This window comes from Parus major, chromosome 5, assembly GCF_001522545.3.
Source record: "Parus major isolate Abel chromosome 5, Parus_major1.1, whole genome shotgun sequence".
In the NCBI taxonomy this organism is placed as follows: Eukaryota; Metazoa; Chordata; class Aves; order Passeriformes; family Paridae; genus Parus; species Parus major.
The window spans coordinates 57,786,545-57,804,783 of NC_031774.1; the positions used below are offsets into that span (position 1 = coordinate 57,786,545).

The window sequence follows — 18,239 nt, forward strand, 5'->3', positions numbered from 1 at the left end:
TTATTTTCAAATATAAATTTCTTTCCCTCACTGGCTCATTGCAGAGTTCATGTAGTCAAGAAAGCAAATACAGAAAATATTTTAAAACCTTCCCATCTTATTTTTTTCCTGACTTGTTAAGTGGGTAAACTTCCCTTGGAAAGCACATGTAACATTATATTTGCCAGAAAGACCCTAAAGCCTTACAGACTATCACGTTACTCCAGAGTCTGGCATTTCTTAAAAGGGATTTCTTTCTTAAAGCCACTACACTGTAATGGCTCTTGAGAAGCTGTTACTGTCTTGAGTGCAAATCCTTCTTAGTTTGTGTATTATTGACCTGATCAAGTGTGATGGGGGCCTTCGATGAGCCTTCGGGGGGATTTGGAGGCTGTGGAATCCCACGAGGAAATTTTCATTGGAAATTAAAATGTCCCTGCCCGTGGCTGGCAGGGGGTTGGGACTGGATGATCCTTAAGGTCTCTTCCAACCCAAAGCATTCCAGGATTCTGTGATTCTATAAAATGGGAATAAATGAGAAGGGGATGCAGCTGGGATGGGGGGACCCCAGGGCAGGCTCCAGCCCCTTCGTGTGGAAGAGCTCACCCTGCAGAGCAGCTTTTAAAAAATTCCAACTATTTCACATAAGGGAGTAAAAAAATAACAGCACAAAGGAAGGATGGTTTACAATTCACCAGTGGAGTGGAGAAATCCCCAAATACAGCCCCACCTCTGCAAGGACTAATGAGCACGGTTATGCTTTAGGAAGTTGATTTTAACAGATCCTACTGACGAGGAATTTGTTTAAACAACTGCCTGATATCTCAGGATGGGTAAAAGTGGAACAAGATCATTTTCCTCCCCTCTCTCAACCCTATTTCCATACAAACAACCCCCCTAAAATGGACGAGTTCTGAGTGGAAATCCCGGCAGCCACTTTCACCACGGGGAGAATCCCACAAATGATATTGTTCCGCCTTTCCCCTCGGAGAGGGAAACGCAGCTTTGTGCCCAATCCCGTAATCAGCTTCTCACGGGCTGACCCAGCTAAGCCCCGGATCAGGACCGCGCTCCCGCGGTCGCTGCAGCGTTTTTGGAGTTGATGCTGCTACAAAATGATGTCATAATTCAGCAAAAAGGGAAAACGTATCGGTGAATGAACAAGCAGAGTAAAAAATGCTTTATTTCAGATGGCAGGCAGCCACAGAGTAGTTAACTGATTTTTTTTTTATTTTAGGGGATGATTCTGTCATCTGTAGTGATGTATTTTCCTTCATGAATAGGTTTTGGCACAAAAATTTTACACCACGCCTACTGGTGGTATAAATATGTGTCCAGCCATGTAAATCTGTCCCAAAATGATCCCAAAGAGCCCTGGGAATGGCAGCAGGGAAGACCTGGTGTCCCTAAGACAAAGGTCAAATAAAAAAGGGGTGATAATAAACAGCCCTCCAGTTAAAAATGAGGGGTTTTGGGTTTTTTTTTAAAGATTACATCTTAAATTCTAACAAATCAAGTTTAGGAGTAACTGAAAGTGAGGCTGGTCCATCCCTCAGCAAAACTTCATTGTTCTGATGTAATTTGGGTGGTTGGATCTATTATCAGTTTTCAAAATATATGCATTTATTATAAATGTAATGTTCATTTATCTATTATATCTATTATAAATGAATAAATATATATACACGCTGGAGAAGTGCAAAAGGGTTTTTTTTTTAGCAAAAATGAAGAAACAATAGCTCAAAATTGGGAAATACCCTCTTTTCCCAAAAGCAAAGGTCTTTTCCACAGTGCCCCACGCCGATCAGAAATAACGAGGCAGCTCTGGAAGAGTGAAAACCTGGCTGAAAGCGGGGTCAGAACAAAAAATATCCCAAGGAACGGGAAAATCTGGGGTCGGGAGCTGCCGCTCGCTCAGGACCAAGCCCCACTTGGTATTCAATTGACTTTCTAACTCGGGAGACAGGACTTTCCATCTTCAAATAGTGGGAATAGATTGCATTCCTGGCCCTTCCCTTTGAACGGCTGGGGAGAATAAACGCACACCCCGGCCGTGTTCTGGTGATCTCCCTAATCTCGGTTGCACTTTGTCAGGACGAGGTAACTGGTAGTTAAGTGAAATACCTTAGATCAAAGGGGGATTAATCGCCAACTGAATCCTTGCTGAATAAACCTGTCATTCAAGAAAATTATTTCCACTGAACTTAGCAGAGGATTGAAGGTATTTGCATAACAGGGACCCCACCGTACTTCAGCCAGGTTAAAAGGTTCAGAATTCAGGCAGTGTTTAGCTTTTTGGCTCCTTTTCCTTTCAGCGGCCCTGTACAATGGTTTTTAATCTGATAATGCAGCTAACTATCTAAATGATGTCAGAACAGGAAAGTATTGCAAAGTTTGGCTGAGGGATGGATCAATTTCACTTTCAGTAACTCCTAAATCTGATTTGTTGGAATTTAAGATGTAATCCTTAAAAAAAAAAAAAAAAAAAAAGGAAGGAAAAAAGTCCCTTTAAACTGGAGGGCTGTTTATTAACATCTTTTTTTTATTTGACCTTTGTCTTAGGAACACCAGCTCTCGCCTGCTGCCGTTCTGGGGCTCTTTGGGATCATTTTGGGCAGGTTTAGACCATCAGTGATGCCCAAAAATCCGTGTGCCAGAGATCAGGTGGATCTGGGCAAACACACAAACAGATTTTCAGGCTTTTTGCTTTTTTTTTTTTCCTTTCTAAGCCCATCTTTTGGAGGTCATGCTGAATTTGAATGTAAGTGAGAGGGAGATAATTAAATAACGGGACCCAATAGGCTCCCATCATTTTCTAGGATCAGCCCTCAGAGATTTAAACACCACAGCCTCGCTCGGGGTTTGTTGTGGGGTTGTGGCAATAATTTTAAACCTCATGAATTACCCCTGTTTTATGGCAGCTGCTTTTGGCTGTGACTTTTCATTGGGAATTCATTTCTCCAAGAGTGAAGAGGGGCCCTTCCAGGACTGGAAGGCAATGGCTTTTTAATCTGTGCTATAAAAATTGGGGAAAACTGTTAAAAAAGATATCTATTTCTGGAGAATGCTTTATGCCATCTCCCTCCCTCCTAGGGTTCATTTGCAAGAGCTTCCACCTGTCCTTCCTTTGGGGCATGTGGAATGATGTCAAGCTACATGGAGGACATCAGGTTTCATAATCAGATTTTGACAATAAATGGAATTTAGGCACTTCTGCATCCAGCCCGAGCCTGACACCATTCATTCTTTCGGTGGGCGCAGTTCATATTCATCACAAACTCAAAGCATCTTTCAAGTTAAAAAAATCACAAAGAATGGTTATCAAAGAAAATGAATAAAATCCATATTGAGATAATTTTTTAGAAAATGATTGAAGTTTTAACCCAAGAAAGGACTCTTAGAGTTTCTTATAGCTTAGAATAAGAACATGTCAATCACGATTAAGCTTCTGGAATTGGAATCCCTTTGAAATGCAGCTGTTTCTTCTTTAATTGTGGCAGCGGACTCAAAAGAAAAGAAAGGTCCAGCCTTAAAGATGAGTAAGGAATACAAAATAGCTCAGGATTAGTTGTGGAGTTCAAAGGTCGCTAATTACACTAAGGAGTTCCCAGACACAGGGAAAACATTAAACAGGTCACCTACCAAACGGGAAACAGACTTTGACTTCAAAAAAATAAAGAAAAAGGAAAAATAAAGGTCCTGAAGAGATAGGTTTCTAGAGAAAATCAAAAGCGACCAGCTGATCTCATTGGGGAGAAAATGGGTTGGGTTTAGTTCTCTGCTCTTACGTGTTTCTACAAATGGCATCAGGCTATAAAAAATTACCTAGAACTCCACCAGGTTTCTTGGAGGCCTGGTAAAAGCAAGAGGGAGAAAAGGGGGCAGGCCTGTGGCTTAAAATATCTGATTTTCAGTTGCACTGTGGGTCAGGAATCCTTAGGAAAAAATCATCCCTGAGGGCTGAGAGCTCCCTGTAGCATCTGGCTTGATTTGTTGAGGGTGTGGCATCCTGGGGGACAGGTGGATCTTTATGGGGAGCCTTTGGGAGAGCCCCCCGGCCCCTTTGAGGGCAGTGGGGTTTGTTGGGGGAGCAATGGGCCATCCCAACCCCTGGGAGAAGCACAGCTCCTCTGTTTTCCAGCTCCTTCCTGGCCCCCTTGGCTTGGGATAGGCTGTGGCACTGCTGTCCTCCCACACATGCAGCATTCCAGTTCCAAGGATGCTGGTTTCCTTGGAAAGCCTCTTGGGAATACTGGCTGGGTGTCCTGCCTGCTGCAGGGCTGCAGTAAGCAATGACCCTGTGGTCCTTCAGATCTGGGTGTGGGTGAAGAGACAATGCTCTAACACAAGAGAGAGAATCCCCATTTTTAGGGGAAAAGAGCCTTTTTTTCTCTCAGGTCCTGCTCCCCTGCAGGGAGAATTACCACCTTATTAAATTACCACCTTATTAAATTACCACCTTATTAAATTACCACCTCATTAAATTACCACCTCATTCCTCCAAAAATCAGCAAATTGGTGCATCTTGGTGCAACACAAGATTTGGGGGAATAAGGAAGAGGAATTTTAGGTGGTCAATGAGTGGCACCTCTCCCCATGCTGGGGTCCTTCTTGTGCCCCAGGATGTCCAGGGTAGTCACAGCCAGAGTTAAATCACTGTTCTCTGCACCTGAATTGTTGCATTGGGTTTGTGTGGCAAGATTTTGGTAACAAGAGGGGGATAGAGGCATGGGATTGAAATTTAGAAGCAACCCCAAGGTGCCCCTGTGGGATTCCCACTGACAGCCATACAGAGCTACAGCAGCTCTCCCAGAGAAGCTTGTACTTCCCAAATTAGGATCTACAAAATTCTCATTTAATGCCTCCTTCGGGATCGAGGGCTGCAGAGATTTTCCACCGTCTCAGAATGCATTCAGCTTTGTGTGGGCTTGGCTTTCCCCTCTGTAAAAGGTGTTGGAAGTATCTTTTATTTTGTCTGTCCCCTAAGGATGAGAGAACAGGGAGGTGGTGGTGAGGGAGTCAGCAGAAGTAGAGAGGGACAAACATGGACTTACAAACTCCCTCCTGGCTTAAATCTCAGCAGGGCTTGTACAAACAGCACAAAGTGTGGCCAGTTCCTAGGACAGCAGGAATAAACAGGGGACAACCATGGAATGTTTAATGCCTTGTTGTTTCAGTGTTTACTGGTTACAAATGGCCACAGCAGCTAACCCTGGTAAAAACAGCAAAAAAATGCAGAGGTGGCAAGGGCTGAATTATGTGAAAAAAGTGACTGCTTCCAAATTACCTGAAGGAACAGGATTTACCCCAAAGATCTTGAGGAACTGGTATAAACCATCTTGGAGCTGTCACCAAATACCTTGGTGGGAGGAAAGGGCTTCCAGAAAATTGGAAAAGCATCAAATTGCTGAGTAGTGCTCAGTGACAGACTTGACAACGTGGAACTGTGTTAGGGGGACTCGTTCCCTTCTGTGCTGAGAGGAACAGGAATTGCAGCTTCTCAGCCTCTGGGAACCTCGGTGTAAATTCCACATTTCCTTCCACACCTTCCACAAGCGTTAAACAAAACAGCTGGGCTCTGAAACATGTTTAATGAGGGTTCCCTAACACCACTGGATTGAGAAATCTCAGCCATTTTTGCTGTGTTTAGTGGGTTATACATGGGTTTTGCATTGTTTTAATTTCTTAGAGGTCTGTTACATCAATTCTCATTGTCAATTAATGTTCAGTCTCACCTCAAAAGCTTTGATTGTGTGCATTTGCTTTAAATTAATTTTAATTGCTGTTTCTTACACTACTCCCAAATTTTAATGAAATGAAACAAATTAATTTCATTAATGAAGTGAGTTCCATATTAACACTTCAATATTTATACCCAGTATTTTTTTTTTGTGAGTGGGGGGGAAAATGTCAGGTTTGCAACCCATTATTTAAGTCCTTACATTTATTGTTTTCAGTTCTTTGCATCTTTGTTTTCTCCTGGCCCTCTGAAACACAACACAAAGTCTGGAGAACTCTTTGGCCACTTCTTTAGGAAAATCTTTGTGCAAAGTTACCTTCACAAAGATATAATCCATGCCTGTGACAAAATTACAAATAGAAGCACTTCAAGCAGCAAACACTCTGGTAGAAGAAACAGCACTCTGTACCAAAAGACAATTTTTGTTTTTTTTCCCTTTAACACGTTTTTAAAGAAACTGTTGGATTAAAAACTTGTTTATTTTATTAAAGAGTTAAAGGAACACCACTGAACTTGATCACCTTTAGAGCTCACCAGAACCTCTCTTAGGTACCAGCTCTGCCCTGGGAGTCCTCAGGCTCATGTGAGCTCTACATCAGATCTTCCTGATTTAGGTTTTGAAGGGCTTTTCTCCTTTCAGAAAACAGGACAAGTGGTCAGAGCACATAAAGAAACAGTGAAATTATCTGGCCAACTAGAGCAAACAGAGAAATACAGAAAATTTTGTCATTTGTCACTCCTTGAACTCTTCCAGTGTTATCTACCCAGAGTCCCCTAATTTAGTGAGTTTACTACTAAGCTTACTACTTAATAACTTATTAATATTTATGGAGGATCCATGAGCATGGGCCCTTCCAAAGGCCAGGAGAAGCTCTCCCTCTGGCTTCTCCCCCAGCCTGGGTGTCCCACAGGGGTTGCACAAGGCTGGCTGAAGCTGTGTGCTGGTGTGTTTTTCTGCCTTCCCTGTTCCTGGTGCTTTCCAAAGAACAAGGTGTGCTGCACACTCACATCTGCAGAGAGATCTCAGCCACTCTTAAAAAAGGCAGACAGGGCTCCTTCCCCCACTTTTCTCACTGCAGAGCTGTCCCTGAGCAGAGCACTGCAGCAATTATGGAGCAAACCTTGATAACAAATCAAAACAGGTGATGGCTGATGTGAGGTTGTGAAAAACTGCTCAGGGCTAGAAGGGAAATGTCACCTCCCCCTCCCTCCCTCCAAACCTGCCCTTCTGGGTGTGTGCAAAACAGTTCATACATCCAGTTCATCATTTCAATTCACAGCTTCTGTAAAATAAATGGCATTTTTAGCTTATCAAAGCCAGAGCCCTCCATTTCTGAGCACCACAACTCATGAAATTTTCAACCATGAAAGAGTCAGACATGGGCAAGAGGAAACAAAGGATCAGGATTTAGAAGAATTCCCTTCTATTAAGTGCAAAGGATCTCCTAAGATACCATGAATTTAGGTAGTGCCATTGCTTCCCAGAATTTACTGGGGGGTATTTGAGTAAAAAAATCCACTCCTGCAGAGTGCTGCTGTGCAGAGCAGAGCTCCCACCTTTCTCATGGGTAGGTGGAAGCCAAACACCGTGGCCTGGTGTCCAGAACATGCTCTAAACCCTTCCTGCAGAGAGAGCTCCTCTTCCCACTCACACTGTGGTGTCCAGGCACGTGGACAACTCCAGCAGGGAGGGGCTGGGTCCTGGGCAAAATCACAAACTCCCCTTTTGCTGCTGAACAGAACAGACACATCACCTGTGTGAAACTGGGCACAGAGCATAGCTCTGTTTGCTAAGTTTGCACAGCAGTTTCAGCTCAGCTGTGTTTCACAGGAACAAATCCACCCTCTAGAACACTTAACTAACCCATCAGATTACTCTGATGATCAATTTAAGTATTTTTCAGATTATAGCTTAAAACTCCCCTCCTTGCACAATCCCTAATCTGATTTACCCCACAGAGCACAGTGAAACACGAGGCAGGGCAGGAGCAGCTCTGTTAGGACTCAGCATCCTCTGCTTTTGTGCTGCTCTCCAGGTTCTGGCAGCTCCTCACCAGCCCTTCAGAATCTGCACATTTCCTGATAACTTTCCTAAAGTCCATTTCCTGTGTTCCTGCAGATTTCAAAATCCAAGGTTTGCATCTGTAAATTGAAACTTTTTCCGCCAACTTTTCCTGGAAAAACTCATTGATGGTTTCTGGAATCTCCTCAAGCTTGGCTGATTTTGTCTCCTCAGAACTGGTCTTGTGAGCTGAAAAACACAGTTCACACCTCTGCTTTCACAGCAAGCAGTTCACAGACATGTCTGCAAGGTAACTCACCACTTCTACTGGCAGAAGCAATAAAGATTCCTTAATTAAACTTGCCTCCACTTTCAGAAGTGCTGCTCATGCCAGACTCATCCTCTTGGAAGTCCTTGTAAACTATTGACTGGTGTGTATTCTGTATACATCTTGTACAAATAAAGAATTTCTGCTTTGAACTGGTCTCTGAATCTGGAGCTGGATGAGATTCTTGTCACTTCAGGACAGGAATAGGATGCTAAAACCTTTCCCATCCTGCAATGGGAAACCAGTGAAGTAACTGGGAGTAACTGGAGATCTCAATGTCTGTACCTGTCACACCAGGGACATTATTTTGTACCAGTTAAATTTAGAAGAGAAAGTAAAACCAGCCACAGCAAGTACATTTCAAATTGTCCTCTCTAGGCTGTGAGCCAGAACTCAACAATTTAAACCCAACTCATGTTTTTAAGACAAGTGACCTCTTGTTTTCCATCAACAGAAATTTTTAAGAACACATAGAAAGCAAAAGTGCTGAAGAATATTTATTTTACTGTATCATTACATAAATCTCATTAACACTGTGCTTTGTTTAAATATAAAAATTATTAGTACATTAATGTACTATGTGCATTAGTCAAGTAAGGGTTTGTACACCATAGGTGCTGGTGCTTTGGAATTCCAGATATAGTAATCAGAAGAAATCAGTTCCCGGGCTAAAGGGAAAAAAACAGGCAAGAAAAATAAGCATTACAGGGTGCCTTACAATCAGACATTCCTTCATCCAAGTTAAGTGACTACTAATCCATCCTTACCAGTTTACAGAAAAGGTATAATGGCTCTTTAAACTGTAAGACTCTTACTATTATTTGAAAATCGTTTCTGATAATGAGACATTTAAAGTCTCAGCTTCAATTACCTTTACTAATGTATCAGTCATGAGCTTAAAATTCAAACAGAGGTTAAGTCAAAAGCAGGTGGATGGCTTGGAATTTGTTCAATGAATATAAATTGCATGCTCAATATAAAACATTAAAAAGCTGTTTTTTCTGTGTTACAATTTAGGGCTGAGTGTAACCTGTCACAAAATTAACAGTGTAGACCCAAAATGTCTATGACAAAAGTGTCCTAAACAAGGGGCCAGATTAGAGAGGATCATTCCCTGTGTCACCCAAAAAAAGTTCTGCCATTATGGAGAGCATAGGAACCAGCACAGGGCAGAGGGGGGAGCCCCAGAGAGAGGCTGACTTGGTAAGAGATCTCATCTCAAAGGGAGAGGCCAGTCCCTACTCCAGGGATGCTCTAAACATCACAAAAAAAACCCCAACTCAAAAGCAGAGAACCAAAGTCCAACTTCAGTTAGGTAATTTCATAATTTCAATTCAATTTTAGCAACTCACATGCAGTAATTTTGGGCTTCCCTGGAACAAAGATCTGAACAGAATGCTGGTCTACGTAACATCCAGTAAGTGTAAAGTCTGGGATCCTAAAATACAGCTGAAAAAAGAGAGGGAAAACACAATCAGATACATATTGTCACCCTTGCTGTGCAAATCCTGGCAATCTAGGTGTACAAGGGTGTTGGAGTCTGAAACACAGAGCTTGTGCACTTGTCTCTAATGCCTGGCTCTGAGATCCAGAAGAACACTGAATTTCATATAACATGAAATTTATGAGCATGTTTTCATGGTGTTACATGGAAACAACTGTTAAAGTTAGATACAATAAAAGTGTAAGTGTGTAGATTAGAAAGTTTTCTTAAGTCACTGGGTGAAAAAGTTAGTTTAAAGTTAGCTTAGAAAGCAGAAGACAAGATGGAGGATTTAGAATATTGTTTCTTTTCCTTCTTTCTTCTTCATGTTCTTCTTCTAGAGGTTTTGGGTAATAATAGGTGATTGGATAGAAAATGTTGCAGTGCAGTACACAGAGAATGGGTCATTGAGTCATTAAGAAAAATAATATACGTGTCTATTATTAATTGGATACAAATGAATATAAAGATAAAAGAACTGCGTAGTTCAGGGCCATTTTAGACCATCAGAACAAAATGAGCCAGATTGCAGTGAACTGAACTTGTGTAGAAAGTCTGGAGAGACCTGCCAAGTTTTGTGATAACATCCTAATAAATACAAGAAACAAGATCCTAACAAGCTTTAGAGTTTTTGTCCTAACCTGCAGAACTGAAATAAGTGGGACTCCCCGTGAAGGAATATCCCCAAAGAGCTCAGCTCAGAGAAGCTGAGAAATCCAAGAGTGAAGAGAAGTGCAGAAAAAGCACAGCAGAATCAAGAGAAAAAAGAAACAAGAATTAAAAAGAGTTATACGAGGGTACTCCAAAGTGACAGGATGTCAAATCCTCTAGGAAGGAAAGCAAAAGTCCATGGTGAGAATATGAGATTTTAGATCAATGTATCTCCAATTGAAGACAATAAAAAAGTGACTACTAAGGCCTCTTTTCCCAGAACCTGTGACTTACTTTTACATAAGCAGTGTTCCCAGTGCACACGTAATCAGTCGGGTGCTCTTTGCCTGCGGTGCCAAAAGACACAGTTCCAGTCAGGGAAACTTCCAAAGACTTGGGGAACTTCTGTCCTAAAGGCAGAGACAGCATCTGTAAGAAGTGACACAGCTGTGCCCAGGCTGCAGAGAAGGGGCTGGGGGAGATAGGGGCAGTCACAGGGGTGAGGTCCTTACCAATGACCCAAACCAGGAGGCTCTTTTCCCGGGATAAATCCAGTTGGCCATAACTAACTTTGGACTCTAACTGAGCAATGGGGCCCCTGCGTGTGAGAGAGGAGAAATAAAACCACTGGAATTACTATCATTCAGCACTTGTTAATGCCTGTTTTGTTACAGAAAGCCAGGAAATGCACACAGACATTATTTGTGCACATACAGACAAATCACACCTATCTGAGCTCACTGCTAATTTATGAGAAGAAATTACAGAGCAGGAGGAAATTACCATGCTGTCAGCCAGGTAATCACAAAGACGTTGTTGATGTTTTAGTTCACTGATAGTGTTTTACTAACACTGTGATCAGCATCAGTAACTTTGTATCATTCCATCTTTGAATTTTCATGATAATTACATGGCAGCATGGTTGTGGCAGCACTGTCATGGCAGATGTCAGAGAGGCTTAGATGAAAACTATTGTTTTAATTTGAAATAACTGTATTTTTGATAAGCTGATCTGTAGCTAGGATTAGCAGTCTTAAGGAACAGGTAACCCTGGGTTGGGAGTGATCTCCAGCTTAATCCACCTGGGGGATTGTGGCAGTATTTCACATGAGAAAATACCACAGGGAAACAGGATGAGCAACATAAGTGTTTGGAATGTTACCAAATATTCTAGCATAATTCTATATTCTGGAAATTAAAGGAATTCCAATGTTGGTGTTAACTGGTAGCACCCTGATGGAGCACAATTTGTTATAATGATTCCTGACAAGTTCATTTTGGGAAGACAACAGAGAAATGGAAGAAACTGATTTAGGCTTTCCTTAGTCTTACCTGTTGAAGAAAGGTATACGAGCTTCACAGTACTCAAAAGAATTCTTTATGCTTTCATGGAGCTTTAAATTAACCGTTATTTTTATCTGTGATCCCTCTTCAACGAGTTGGTAACATCCCAAAATTGGTGGAACAGGAACCTGGAAAAAACTATATTCATTCTCAAGCTGTATTAACACCATCATCACAAGATCAGTTATATACTGTTTTCATTGTTAAAGCACTTTAAAATAGACCACAGACATATATTAATTACTTAGTGACTGTGCTAAACTTTTCAGGCTCCTTGTGATGCAGAGACTGGCCACGGGGGCCATTGGGGGGCATGCACTTGACATCTCAGCCTGGATATATTTTGTCTAATTCAAGCACTTGAGGGGATGACTTAAAGTAAGAACAGTGTTGCCAAACAAAGATACAGTAATTTCCGAATGTGACTCAGACAACTCAAGTCCTTAAGTGCCTTCCAAGCAGATTATTATATAAAAACCATTATATAAAATCTTTTATTATCTATATTGGACTCAAACTCACTCCAGCATGCCCAGCAACACAGGTGTTTTTATTTCTGTTTGAACACTCAAAACCAGCAAGGGTCAGGGGTGTTGTTACCTGGGAAGTGTAGTAACAGAGGTTGAAGGAATCTGAAGGAGGAATGAAAGGGAATTTGTAAGGCCCATTGTAGACAGAATCATGCAGAGGCTCGACACTGGTGGACATCAGCATGGCAGGGTCCACAGAAGTCACACAGTGATGGACCACGATGTCTTGGAGCGGGGGCGCGTTTGTGGGGAGGGTCAGGCTGAGGGTGACGTTTGGTGCAGATCCCTCTATGTCACACTTGGGAAAAGGAAGTCAAGACATTATCCTAAAATATCTGAACCAATTCACAGTGAGATGTTAAAAAATAAAACACACTTATAGCAATAAAAATAAATAAAATCGCTACCAATTTTCAGTTGGCTTCCATCATTAGTACTAACCACCAGTACTAAGACATCAGACTCACACACAATTTAATTAATTAGGTTGCTTTTACAACATCCACTTAATGGATTCCAGCATGCTCTGGATGGCTTCTGTGATCCCATACCAGCTCTGTCACAGCAGAGTGTCCTTTGTTTTGACCCTCCCTGTGCCAGTTCAGCAGGCCATGTTCTCACCTGGGCTTTCTTCTTGTGTAAGGCCAACCACCTACCCTGCAGAACACCCTGGGAATTGTCCCTCTGAGAGCAGGAAGCTGCTCACCCACACAGTCCCTACCAGCATGGCAGGTGGGAAATGACCCAGGCTTTGCAAATGCAGCATTTAGGTCAGCCTCCTTTGGACATGAGTATCCCACTTCACGCAAATAATTAAATTACCACTTTATTAGCAGGTCTCTCTCCTTGTAAAACACTGGCAGTAGTTACAAATGCAGTGTGCCAAGATAATATTGTGTGCTTCCTAAGCATAATTCAGAGCAAAGAATAAATTATAGTACAAATTACAGTTACAAATCTTAATATATTTCATAATTATTACGGATGTATTTGGTCAATAGTCCTCAGTTTGCAATATTAAACAATGAGATATTTTAATATTAAACAATGCCCAGGGAAGCCCATCCCTGGAAGTGTTCAAGGCCTGGCTGGACAGGGTTTAGAGCAACCTGGTCTAGTGGAAGGAATCCCTTCCTATGGCAGGGCGTTGGAATGAGATGAGCTTTGAGGTCCCTTCCAACCCAAACCACTCTGGGATTCTACAGTGAAAACCACTGTCACATTCAAACCATCAAAAAAAATTATATATCCAGTTTCTTTCACCAGGTTCTTTATCAACTACTCTTATGTTATGGAACACCAGCATTTGTGGGATCAAAACGTTGTAGAACCATAAGGAAGAAGATTAAACTTTCATTTGGCAGGAAAAATAATTAAAAATGCTCAGGTAGACACTTGTAGAAGACATTTAGACATCTCAGCCTGGACATATTTTGTCAAATTCAGGCATTTCAGTGGTTCATTTAGAGTAAGGGCCACGTGGCCAAGCAGTCAAAAGTACCAGTAACCTCTGAACGTGACTCAGAAGACAAAATCAGGAGAATTTTCAGCTCAGTATATCATTTTACATCGAATGAGCACTGATTTTGCACAGAAACTACTTTGCACATCAAACGCTCTCACCTTGCAGTTCACAGTTCCATAAACTTGCCACGTGTCCACCACATCCCTCTGGTCATACTGCATACACTTGACCTTCTCAGTGATGCAGACATTAACCTGAGGTTTGCCCTTGTAGGTGCTGGATCTCCAGGCTGGCTGATCCTTATCCGCAGGCATCTCCTGGATGTCCTCGAAGGAGCTGCTCAGGCTGCGGATGTTGGTGTTCAGGGGGGTGCCCAGGGGACAGGCCTGGACCAGCAGATTTCGGAGCTGCCCGATCTTTGCGTTCAGCTCAGCCTCGTTTTTCCGGCTGGGAGAGACGTAGTCCACGATGCCCAACAACAGAGCCAGTCCCTGCGAGAGCCCGCTGACGGTGAGGAGGGGTGGCCGTGGCTCCAGGGTCCCCTCCACCAGCGGGACACAGGCGTAGATGAGGCCGCTCTTGTGGAAGGCCAGCACGGGCCACAGCTCCCCCGCGGCGGTGGACACGGAATGCACGCAGGAATGGTTGATCCGGGTGCAGGTGTCCCGCTGCTCCACGAAAACGTGCTCGTCCACCAGCCTCAGCTCGAAGAGCAGGGCCTTGAGGAAGGCGCTGTCCGAGGGGACAGGGACGTGTGTGGAGCCGTTGAAGGTCTCGGCGCGCAGCTCAACCGTGGGGTAGCGCCTGCGGGGAGGGAACGGGAACAGCTCAGTGCCACCTGAAATATCATCCCAAAACAGAGCTTCCAGGGACAGAACCACCCAAGCCCTCTCCTGGCTGCAAAAGCATTATGAAAATCTTTGGATTATTGATATTGAGTTTCTCTTCATTATTCAAACAGCTCCCCAAAGCCCACTGGGCCTAAAAATAACCTCGTGTACATGGAAGCCTTGACAGAAGCAGTGCTGGGATCAGAACAAAAAACACTGCCAAAAAAACATTTCATGAGCAGTTAGGATTCTTTCTAGCGAATCTAAAATTTGAGTAAATACATTCTCATGAGTAAATACATATTTTTTATAACAAAATGTGGATCTGCCCTTCTGTGCTGGCTGTCACACAAAGGTACAGGATGTTTGTACCACACTAAGGAATGACTCCCACCAGTGCAGAACTTTCAAATATTTTTAAGATGTTAGATTATACTGAAGACAGGTTCTCAGATATTTACAAAAATGGATGTTCTATGTGATAAAATGCAACTACAACAGCTTTTTGCCTGGATAGAGCATACTAGTGCTACAGCTTTGCTGCTATAACTACAATAACAATAATAATAACAATAACAACAACAAAACAACAACAACAATAATTCCAATAATAATAATAATTCCACACTGCACATGCAATATATGTGACTTAAAGCTTTTATGACTTTTTCATCATTTCATTTTATCAAGTATTTAAGATGTAACGGTAATGTCATAGACAGAGGTTTTGTACAATTTAGAATTGCTATGTTGTACCAATACATATAATTAATTCCAAATTTTCTAGAGATAATATTTGAGGAATATCATATTAACTGTTTAAAACTAAATCTGGGATTTTTTGTCCTGCAGCAGTATTGTTTTTTTAAAGGGAAGTGGGACAAATTTCAAGGTAACCTAAATCCATCAGGAGGAATTGTCATTTAATATATAGCTGAGAAAATAAAAAAATATTACTTCCATTAATGCACTGATTTTGCCCTGCTTTGGAACTGTAGACTCCCCTGAGTGTCTCTTACATGAAGTTTGCTGACAGCCTGCCCTTCCCACATTCTGTTTTGTGGATTTCCTTAGTAGTTATCCACAGACCCTCAAAGTGCCCATCGCCGGTCACACACGCAAAATTAAAATCACTTTATGGATCATCTTGAAGCAGATGTTCTCAGATGTTTGTTTTGCACTCAGATCCATGCTTGCACACCAACATGGGAGAAAAAAAAAATGCAGAGATATATAAATGTCCTCATTTGGTGTCCTTTTTACACCATCTTTTTAAGGACACATTGACAGCTTGCTTCTTAAATTACCATCCCAGAAAGGTGAGACTTTGTTATATCTATGACCTCCATCTGTAGCACTTCCCTCCTGCTCCTGAGCACTTCCATGGATCTTATCCGTTGCCTCTAAGTCCCACCTACATCATCTTTTCTTAACTGAGTAGCTGGAGACAGCTACACTTCCTCAGGCTTATTTTCAGTGACTGTGCTTTTTTTCCTTTGATTCTTAATCAGGCATCCAGGGCTTTTGGGGTTGGGTTTTTTTTTGGTAAGGGAAAAGCAAACACAGAGCAAAGCCAGGCTGCAAAATTTGTAAACAGGATACAGATGACAGCAAAACACCTCCCCCTGTGGTCTCACATTTTATTCTGAAGGGCAAAGAAACAAAGTAGGTTTACAGCTCTAAAATTTATGAGGCTTTGCAGAGCCAGGGTGTTGATAAGAGGCATGTGCAACCTTGTTGAACAGCTCTTATTTTTGGCCAACATTTCCAAAACAAGGGAAGAGGAGATATTTCAGTCTGGTTCTATCTTAGTCCCAGTCTCTCTGCTCCATTTGCTGAAGCTGTCCCCACACCACAGCAGCCTCCTCCTCCTCCCACTGAATTTTACCAGCTGGGTCATTAGATCATTAGTCAGCCCTTCAGAGCCCAGTTTTTCAGTATTCCCTTCTAGAAAGTGATGCAAACTTAAAAAAAAAAAAAAAAAACCAAGATGAAAGTTTTCAGGGATGAATGAGCTTTGGTGACTCAAGAGATAGACCATCCTTGTTGCCTGAATTAAGTTATGATTAGCTAAAAAAAGAAAGGTGGGGGGGAATGCTTTGATGTCCCCGATGTCTTCCCTGAGGTTAAAGATCAGGGCTCACGTATCTCCAGCTGAGTGCCTAAGTCCTGAAACCAACAGTTTCCATGTGATCCGGGCATTCTTTATATTGTCTGCGCGCTTTGTTGAATTTAAGGTCAGTTAGGAGGATAAATTTGGGGCTTCCACAGCCCTATTATTTCCTCTGGGAACTTGAAAGATCTAAGTCTGGAAATCACTTGAAGCATCAAGGATAGTTTGCCCTTTTCAAAGGAGTGCTACTCCTTGTCTCTGCCGCTCACTGTGTGACAAGTCACTTCAGACATCCCTGTCACCAGCCCCCCCTGCTCCGTGGTGATTACACTCTCCGAGGTTTTGGGACAAGGCTTTCTCTTTATCTGTGTTTGTAGAGGGGAGGCCTCATCTCTAGTCCTGTAGGTAATACAAGGACCATAATACTAATCCTAAAACAATCAGAGGAGTGTCCAATGGAGAGATCTGTCTGCACCTGAAGATGGAAGATAGTCTACTTATTTTTTTGGTTTTGTTTTTTTTTTTACTACTAGGTTCTCTTTTGGTTTTACTGAATTCAGACTAGGGCTGTATGTCACTTTTATTTTTCTTCTCATTGTCTGGATTTCTCTGAAGCCACAGAAGAAAAAAAAAAAATAGGTAACAAATCTTGCCAGCTCAACAAAAGTAACCTGCCTATCCCAAAGTCTTACTTTATACCTGCAAGAATTCAGAATAAAAACTCTCCCTCTGGAGGACTCTTAAGTGTCCAATAACTTAAAAGTCCTGCAATAACTTTAGAAAAGGGTATTTATATGCAAAAATTAGCATGAAATAGAAAGCTGAATTTCTGTCTGAAAGTACTCTAATTTTTGTACAGCTACAGAACAACATGAAAAGAGTATAAGTAAAATACAAGAAATAATATATGCTTTCTACTCTGTCCATTTTGTTAATCTGACAGTATTGCACAATCACTGCCCTGTCCTTTTCCATGTTAGGATGGAGAGGAGCTGGGCAAAATGCTTACAGTGACACACAAGAAAGAGGAACAGAGCTAGGAAACTCAACTGCAAAATGCAGAAGCTGTGAAAAAGCCCCCATATTTAGTTAAAAGCACATTTCGTGAACGTGATTCTGAACTTTTGGAAATCGGGGTCAGAAACGCACAGCATCCAGCGCCGCTAGGCCGAGATGAGGGATTTATTCACAGTCAGACGGTTTTGGTGTTTTTACATCTGTTCTGGGGGCCGAAGCCCGGCCCCACAGGGCAGCAGTGTCCCCCAGGACACCCAGACCCCTCAGGGCACCAGGATTTCCTCCAGGGCATCCAGACCCCCTCAGGAACATCCGCGCCCCCTGAGGGCATCCGCTCCCCCCATGGCGCCCGGTTCCCTCCACAGCACCCGGACCCCAAGAGCATCCAGTTCCCCCAAGAACACCCGGTCCCCCCAGAATCCCTCAGAGCACCTGGATCCCTTCTAGATCACCCGGATCCCCCAGGGCACCCAGCCCGACCCTCGGACCTGCCCAGCCCGCCGTGCCCGCGCCCCCTCCCCGGTACCGTGGCTACCTGGAGAAGAGCACGGCGCCACCGGCCGCCGGGTCGTGCCTGAGGAGCCACAGCGCCCGCAAGGCCATGCCGATGGAGCCGATGGTGCCGATGGTGGCGGCGGTGCCGATGGCGGCGGTGATGCCGCCGGTGCCGATGGCGGCCGGGGAGGAGCCGCGGCCGCGCCGTGACCGCCCGGCGCAGCCCCATTTCCGGCGGGCGGAGGCGGCGCCGCGGCCGCCG

At 43.1% G+C, this 18,239-nt stretch overlaps 1 protein-coding gene across 3 annotated transcripts; it reads right to left on the reverse strand.

Moving 5' to 3' along the window:
- Positions 1-6,179: 6,179 nt before the first annotated feature.
- Positions 6,180-18,173, reverse strand: AP5M1 (adaptor related protein complex 5 subunit mu 1). 3 transcript variants are annotated; one of them, XM_015632304.3, is made up of 8 exons: positions 18,018-18,172; positions 13,681-14,326; positions 12,128-12,355; positions 11,516-11,655; positions 10,696-10,781; positions 10,478-10,593; positions 9,402-9,498; positions 6,180-8,334 (listed from the first exon to the last, which is right to left on the reverse strand). In XM_015632304.3, the coding sequence occupies exons 1-8, from the start codon at positions 18,083-18,085 to the stop codon at positions 8,261-8,263; spliced, it is 1,455 nt and encodes a 484-aa protein (XP_015487790.1). In that variant the 5' UTR covers positions 18,086-18,172; the 3' UTR covers positions 6,180-8,260. The 3 variants fall into 3 exon arrangements, with proteins under 3 accessions (XP_015487790.1, XP_015487789.1, XP_015487791.1); XM_015632303.3 differs by lacking the exon at positions 6,180-8,334 and adding an exon at positions 8,523-8,717 and having other exon boundaries at positions 18,018-18,171; XM_015632305.3 differs by lacking the exon at positions 6,180-8,334 and having other exon boundaries at positions 9,407-9,498; positions 10,478-10,612; positions 18,018-18,173.
- Positions 18,174-18,239: the final 66 nt, after the last annotated feature.